This window comes from Otolemur garnettii, unplaced genomic scaffold, assembly GCF_000181295.1.
Source record: "Otolemur garnettii isolate 467f Iridium unplaced genomic scaffold, OtoGar3 scaffold00181, whole genome shotgun sequence".
NCBI classification, from domain to species: Eukaryota; Metazoa; Chordata; class Mammalia; order Primates; family Galagidae; genus Otolemur; species Otolemur garnettii.
In genome coordinates this window covers 884,293-892,069 of record NW_003852576.1, presented here as the reverse complement: position 1 = coordinate 892,069, position 7,777 = coordinate 884,293, and the positions used below count along the sequence as shown (strand labels likewise).

At 35.3% G+C, this 7,777-nt stretch overlaps 1 protein-coding gene across 2 annotated transcripts in view; it reads right to left on the bottom strand.

The window, feature by feature from the left end:
* Positions 1 to 1,097: 1,097 nt before the first annotated feature.
* UBE2K (ubiquitin conjugating enzyme E2 K) overlaps positions 1,098 to 7,777 on the bottom strand; it is an 80,759-nt gene continuing 74,079 nt past the window's right edge. Inside the window, exons 6-7 of one of the 2 annotated variants that reach the window (XM_023519612.1) lie at positions 6,673 to 6,801; positions 1,098 to 5,448 (exon numbers count right to left, since the gene is read on the bottom strand). In XM_023519612.1, the coding sequence (XP_023375380.1) occupies positions 5,374 to 5,448; positions 6,673 to 6,801 (204 nt within the window). In that variant the 3' untranslated portion in view covers positions 1,098 to 5,373. The remainder of the gene's footprint in view (positions 5,449 to 6,672; positions 6,802 to 7,777) is intronic. The other variant, XM_003800687.3, reaches the window with a different exon arrangement.

The following is a 7,777-nucleotide window of genomic DNA, read 5'->3' as shown; positions in this document are numbered from 1 at the left end:
GCGCCTTAGCCGCTTGAGCCACAGGCGCTGAGCTGACCTTTGAAACAGTCTTAACAGTCACATCCCAGAAGTGGGGGAGACTGCCATCACAGATGCTTTTTTCCCCAATTTGTTTATGCAGAGCAATAAAACATCAATGGAGTCAGTCCCTGACTATCTCATCCAACTTTGGGATGTGACTTAACAAAGGATGGGTACTTTGACAAACCAGAACTATTTTCTTTTTTTTTTTTTCTTCTTCAATTTTTGGCCGGGGCTGGGCTTGAACCCACCATCTCCAGCATATGGGGCCGGTGCCCCACTCCTTTGAGCCACAGGTGCCACCCCAGAACTATTTTCAAACAAGATATCTGGTTGGTGGTTTCAGGTTGGGAACAAAACAATCTTCTTACAGTTTATCCGGGATTTAGTGTTAAAATATTAATATCTGTAAAAATATATTAAGTACTTGTTATGGCTATGTCATTTGATCTGATCTTCATCAATATGCTGCAAAGTACTGGGCAAATATTTTGCCTAGATGGAGAAATTGAGGCTCAGAGATCCTGAATTGAAGCCAGAATTAAAACTCAGGACTTTACAAAACTGAATTCAGAGTCCTATGTGTAGTACCACATAACCTTTCCAGAAATCTGTGTGCACATATAAAATAGAATAATTTTGTATTACTTTAAGTACTAAGTTACTCTAGATTTTGGATTAGAATCTAATACTGTCCTATTTTCAAATAAATAAATTTAATTAGAGCTAAACATGCTGGGTATGGTATGGCTCACGCCTGTAATCCTAGCATTCTAGAAGACAGGTGGGCTGACTGCTTGAGCTTGGGAGTTTGAGACCAGTCTGAGCAAGAGTGAGACCCTGTCTCTACCAAAAAAAAAAAAAAAAAAGAAGAAGAAGAAGAAGAAAGAAAAATTATAACAATTAAAAAATAATAAAATAGAACTATACAATTTCAATCTGTTTTTAAATTCAAAGACCTGATATAATTTACTGCATTTGTCATCACATGCCCATCACTACGAAATCTGTCAAGGAGAAATATCTACCTAGTTCTTTTTCCTTTTAATGAATACCCAGAAATAAAATATAAACCATTTTCAGGGGAAAACATGCATGAATTTATTTTTAAGAATTCCCAATAAGGGGGGAAAATTCAACATCTTTAAAAATGTGTTTATTTTTTAAAAAATCAGTTGTATACAAAAGTGTTCCGTAGTTTTTAATTCTCAAGACAAATACCCAACCCTCCCCCCACAGCCCACCCTGCTTCAATGGTATTTCTGGCAACCCACCCATTTTCCCCTTACAGGAAGTTAACGGCTCAGAATAGACCCTCCTACAGAATTTATCATCACTAACAGATTGTTTAGAATAGAGATCTAGAGAAGCTAACAAGCAAGGTTCCCTATAATGGCAGTAGACTTCCAGCAGACACCACAAGAAAGCACCATCAGTTGCTGAAAGCTAAAAAATAGATATAATTTTCAATAATATTTCATTTTCTATTGGAAAAGTCTTTAAATTACATTAAATAAGTCTCTTTTTCCCCCCAATGAAATAGTCCAGCTTTTATTATGATGCCTGTAAAAAGTAGGTAACAGCAAGCAGACAGTTAACAGCACAGTGCAATGATTTCTATCCACTCACCCTTAGAACCAAACTACACAATCTGTGCCACACATGATTATATATAGCAGCATGGTTGAAATAACCAAGCAAAAGGTGACACATTCATAACTTACGGTTAGGTGATGATCCCAGATTTATGAGTGTAGATCAGTCCAATAAAGCAGTAACAGAACAGACAGAATAAGAGAGCTACTAACACTCCCTTACTCCTATGCCACAAGATTTTTGCTCTATATTGCAAACAGTGCAAATAGAACATGTGATATAATATATAGACAATGAAGAAAAGTCACTCTTGGGAATAAAGGCTATTTGTCCAGTAAAGACTTCAAGTTGCCTTCTTCCCAGTGATAGTGACTTGTTGATGGCAAGTATTTATTTTTAAATGGTACTAAAAGAATAGAATGCATTTTTTTAAATCAATGGTTTGTACCTGCAATTGAAATTCCTTGAACTAGAAAAAGTGATTAATACAACATCATTTTGTAAAAGAGCAAGAAATAAAGTTAATTGTAAACAGATGGCTTCCATCTTGACATCTAAACATTGTTTCCATTTATGTATAAGAAGGTATACCTGGCTCCAGCTCTTTCCATCCCCAATCTATCTTAAATCTCTGAAACAACAACAAAAATTCTTAAGTTTCTACTTTGCTACACAGGATTGTGAAAACATCATACTCTTACTGCAGAGTTTTAAAAACTCCAACCAGGCATATACTTATAGCCAAGAACTGCTTTTCACATTGTTGAACTCATTAAATGGCCTGAACAGTAACACAGTAAGCTGCATACTATAGTGCATAAATCACCAAAATCCATTTTAACTGCCAATTCTTTCCTATAGTTAAAATAATTATTTTGCATAGCTTTAAATGCCACCAACAATCACAAATGTGAAATACTTCCAGAAAAGAAAAAAAATCATTTTTTCATTTCATAGATTACTCTCCTCAAAAGCAAAATACTCAGACTCCAAACATTCATATATCTTTGAACATGGTATGTATTTAAGAAACCATAGTTGCAATTCTAAATGTTTTGGGGATCCAACTCAGAGCATCTAAATTAGTACCAAATTCCTTAAATATTTATATACGACTGTATAATTATTTGGATCACTAACTGCTATTCATTTGCTCATTTATTCAGTAATCTGTACTGAAATACTATACAGCTAATTATTTCTTCTTTTATAAGTTAGGCACATACTTAGAAAATAGGCCCGATTATAATAAAATGGGATTTCACTATGTTTTTTCAAACATAATTTTTGGGGCTTTAAAAACTGACAAACCCTAAAACATTGAGAACTACAAAAACAATCTCCACCAGGGGACTTTTTTCCTAGGCTTAAATGTTTTCCAAACACATTTAAGACTGAAGGAAAAAATTCATAAGTCTTTGAATTCCTATGTTTGGGGAACTAAACCTGCAGAAAAGTGAAAAGCAAAAACAAACAAACAAAAACAAAACAGGACAGTTGGAAATATACCAGAAAGGATACGAAGGTTATCACATTATGTAAATGAGGTAAACATATTTTTATAATGAAGAATCCATTATGAAGAACCTCTCAAACCAAATACAAACATACTTTCCAATATCCTGGGTATTGGGGATCCTGAACTGTAGTTAGATAGGTAGATACCCTATTATAATAATGTACATAAAAATCAAAGCAAGATATAGCTGCCTCCAAGAGCAAAGTATGTAATGCTTAACCTTTAGTAACCTCTGAGCTCTCGCTCTCCTTTGTCTAACCACGGGATAATTAAATATATTCTGATAATATAGACAAAAAATAAACTGGGAAGATGTGTTTGATATTTTTAAAAATCCAAATATTATACTAATATTTCCAAGCCACCTTCCACTAAGAAAAATGAATTCTAAATGGATAAAAACTGTCACACAATCCCATCTTACTTCAAAATATAAAGAAAAGTTCAAGGTTTCAAATACTTAAAATAAATAAAGAAAAATCTTGTTTCCTTTGGCATCTTTAGGAAATAAAAGGAGGTGATTGTAAAAAGACTTATGCTTAAGTCAACATTGAGGGGGAAAAACATAGCAACTTGTGTTTAGTACGCAATAATATCAACTACAAGAGTTACCTATTAATTAAAAAAGCCTTAGAAATTTTTGGAAGAACCTTCACATCTTTAATATTACAACATATTTAATAATGGTTCTTTTATTGCTTCTAGTATCAAGATTATTGAGAAGTCAAAAGAAGTTATGCTGATTTTATGTCCAAAAATTATTTTCCAAATACTTAATGATTATAATTTAAGATAAATAACACTTGAAGAAAGCAAAACTTTTATAATGACTTTCAATATACAGCCTTACTTTAATTCAGTCTGATTCCATTACATTTTTATTTTGCATTGGTCCTGAAAATGTAAAAAGAACTGTATTTCTATGTATAGTATAGAACTGCCTGCATAAATCCACTTCAACCTTCATAAAATGGTCACATTAGTGTTTGAGCTTGCAAACTAATAATTTTCAAACTTAAGAACTTAGAATGAAATGTAACTTTAATACAAATAGAAAGTCTGACTATGTACAAGAGAAGGTAAAGTTTTCAATTCTCATATTATCAGAAACATCATAAAGAAAGCTAAATTTATAACACACTTCTATTCCTATGTGCATTTGAAGTATGTACAGTAAAACACCAACACAGCTTTCATGTGTCAACAGGGGGAAGTGCAAGCAAGAGTGACTCTTAAAGTATCCAACAAAGCAATCTCTATAAAGCCCCAAATTAGGCTAACCACGACTGGAAACAGTTGATTGTATCCTTGCCAATTCTCAAAGAAAAATTTCATCAGTTTAAAAATGTCAAATTCACTGAAAAACTAAGTTGGGTTCTTTCATTAAGTTTGGTTATAGCAAAAATCAACTATTTACTGTTCTTGCAAGAGAAATAAAATTGGCAGCTCCATTTTTACATGATTATTATTACACAGGAAAACTTCTAAGGGTGTTTGAAACACTGTGACAAAACATTTCAAACCTATGACCTAAAAATGGAGCAAGGGATACTGTCCCTCTGCACATTTCCCCACCAAATACAAAGAAATTTCCCATTAGAATATCAGCTGTGTGTGGTAAGAGGGGAAAAACAGATAAGGTGTCCCAGTCTGTTGACAAGGACAAAAAGGCTCTGAATAGGTCACCATCTTCAATTCTGGATAAATTTCATATTCAAGAATTCTCAAATGCTTAAAATGGTGGTCTTTTCAGCTACCCATCCTAAGAAGTCAAGTACAAGCATGCAAGTAAATTCACAGGCACAAAGGATCCATGTTAAAAACAGTTAAGGTAGCTGTGATGCAACACCAACAATTTGAATGGCCCTGACACACTCAAAATATTATCTTAATTATTCAACAAAATCCTGAAGCAAACTCTTGCTAGTCTTGGTACACTGTTAAACATTAAAGTAGCATGTTTTTCCATGGTTTTAGCTTAGCTCAAAGAATTTTTACACTATCAAGTAAGAAAAAAAAATTAAAGTATTTCCCCTTTTTAAATTTACACAGACGTTTAATTAGCTTTATTTACAGAGCAGGGATTTTTCTTTTCAGTCTCCAATGGTGGCTAGATAACATTGTTAGGCAAGAACGCCAGTTTAAAAGAAATTTATGCAGAATCCTAAAAATAACAGATGTTGGTGCTCCTCAAGAAGAGGCAAGCTTGACTATATCAGCAGCTCTCTTTTTATGCCTCAGTTACTCAGAAGCAATTCTGTTGCAGTCTCTACATCCCATGATTTTGAAGACAAGGCCACTATTACTGCATTCTGTAGAGAAGAAAAGGGGACAAAAAAAATCAAATCTCAAGGACACATTTAAGAAATATTGAATCACTCACTGTTCTTTATATCAAGAAGTCACACGTTGTTGTATATCTAAGAAATGAAATAATTGACCTTGATGTCAAAAAAAAAAAAAAAAAAAAAGAAGTCACACTTTGTTTCTATTCTTTAGGTTGTCTTTTATTTGCAGTGCATGTGGCTTCCAAAAATCAACAACTGGAATCAGCAAAAGGAAAAAAAGAATGACTGACTTTAATCACTCACTTTATTTTTTGTACAGAGTCTTACTTTATTGCCCTCGGTAGAGTGCCATGGCATCTACACAGCTCACAGCAACCTCCAACTCCTGGGCTTAGGTGATTCTCTTGCCTCAGCCTCCCGAGTAGCTGGGACTACAGGCACCCGTCACAATGCCCGGCTATTTTTTTGTTATAGTTTGGGGCCGGGTTTGAACTCGCCACCCTTAGTATATGGGGACAGCGCTCCAATGACTGAGCCACAGACGCTGCCCAAATCACTCACTTTAATAACAAAATTTATTTACCAGAACTAGATTTTCTTTTCTTTCTTTCCTTTTTTTGAGACAGGAGAGTCTCATTTTGTCACTCTCGGTAGAGTGCTGTAGCATCACAGCTCACAGCAACCTCCAAGTCTTGGGCTTAAGTGATTCTCTTGCCTGCTCAGCCTCCCGAGTAGCTGGGACTATGGGTGCCCACTACAATGCCTGGCTATTTTTGGTTGCAGTTGCCACTGCTGTTTTAGCTGGCTGGGGCTAGGTTCAAACCCGCCACCCTCGGTATATGGGGCCAGTGCCCTAACCACTGAACCACAGGCGTCACCCCAGATTTTCTTTTCTTTTCTTTTTTGAGACAGAGTGTCACTATGTTGCCCTCAGTAGAGTGCCATGGCATCACAGCTCACAGCAACCTCAAACTCTTGGGTCTAAGTGATTCTCTTGCCTCAGCCACCCAAGTAGCTGGGACTATAGGCACCCACCACAACACCTGGCTATTTTTTTGTTGCAGTTGTCACTGTTGTTTAGCTGGGGAGTTGCAAACCCTCCAGCCTCAGTGCATATGGCCAGTGCCGTTACCACTGTGCTACGGGCGCCAAGCCTTTCTTTTATTTTCTAAACCATTTTTGTCAGCCAAGGATTTGCAGCAATAAATCCATCAACATATCAAAATCAACATACCCTTATGTACTTACCCTATCAAAGCCCATAGCACATAGGTTTTCTATTTTTTTGGTGTATTCTGGACTAGAAACTGGTGCTCCAGCATACACATGTGCCCAAAGTCGAGCTGTCTGTTTGAACATTTCGGGATTTTGTTTGTACTATATGAGGGGGAAAAATGGATTGACATGACAATTCAGTTACTATATTTGATACGGTATCTCACCTCTTAATTGCGTTAAAACCCTGCTTTTCCCAAATAAAACAAATTCACATTTAATATGTGATTTCCTTTCCATTTGAGATAAGCTATGTCATTATTAAGAGACTATTTAAACTGAAGCTTTGATTCACAAATTGTTGACAAAAAACAAAAATAAAAACAAAACAAAACCCAAAGCCAATTAACATTAATCCAATTTATTCTCCAAATTCAACAAATATAATTAGCAAAAAACTAAGTGAAGCAAGGTATCACAGGTGTTTTAAACTATATAGCATCAAACGTACAACTAATCACATTATTACAAAGTTTGTGAAATTATGTGGAAATTAGCTAATAGATGTGACCATCTTTTGCATTAACTATAGCTCAGGTTAGAAGACAGCTAGATTTTCTTGTTTTCTTAGAGCTGTAATACTGTACAGTGATTAAAGAAAACTCCAAATGCCCAAAGTCCTAACTTATAATATGTTGTGAGAAGATTATGAACTCACTTGGAGTATTTTTAAAAGTTAAGACTTCCCATATGCATTGGAAAGAGGTAAATTTATTCTCAAAATACTCTTGGACCATAATTACTTATTGAAGCAAAGTATAAATTAACAATAACTCTTTATCTTAATGTTTCTTTATTTGAGACAGTCTCAACTACATTGCTCTCCGTAGAGTGCTGTGGCATCACAGTTCATACCAACCTCAAACTCTTGGGCTTAAGCAATTCTCTTACCTCAGCCTCTCAAGTAGCTGGGACTACAGGTGCCTGCCACAATGCTCAGGTATTTCTTTTGTTATGTCACTGATGCTTGGCTGGCCCAGGCCCGGTTCAAACCCATCAGCCTGGGGATATGTGGTCTGTACCCAAACCACTGAGCTACAGGTGCCAAGCCTTAATGTTTCTTCTTCTTTTTTTTTTT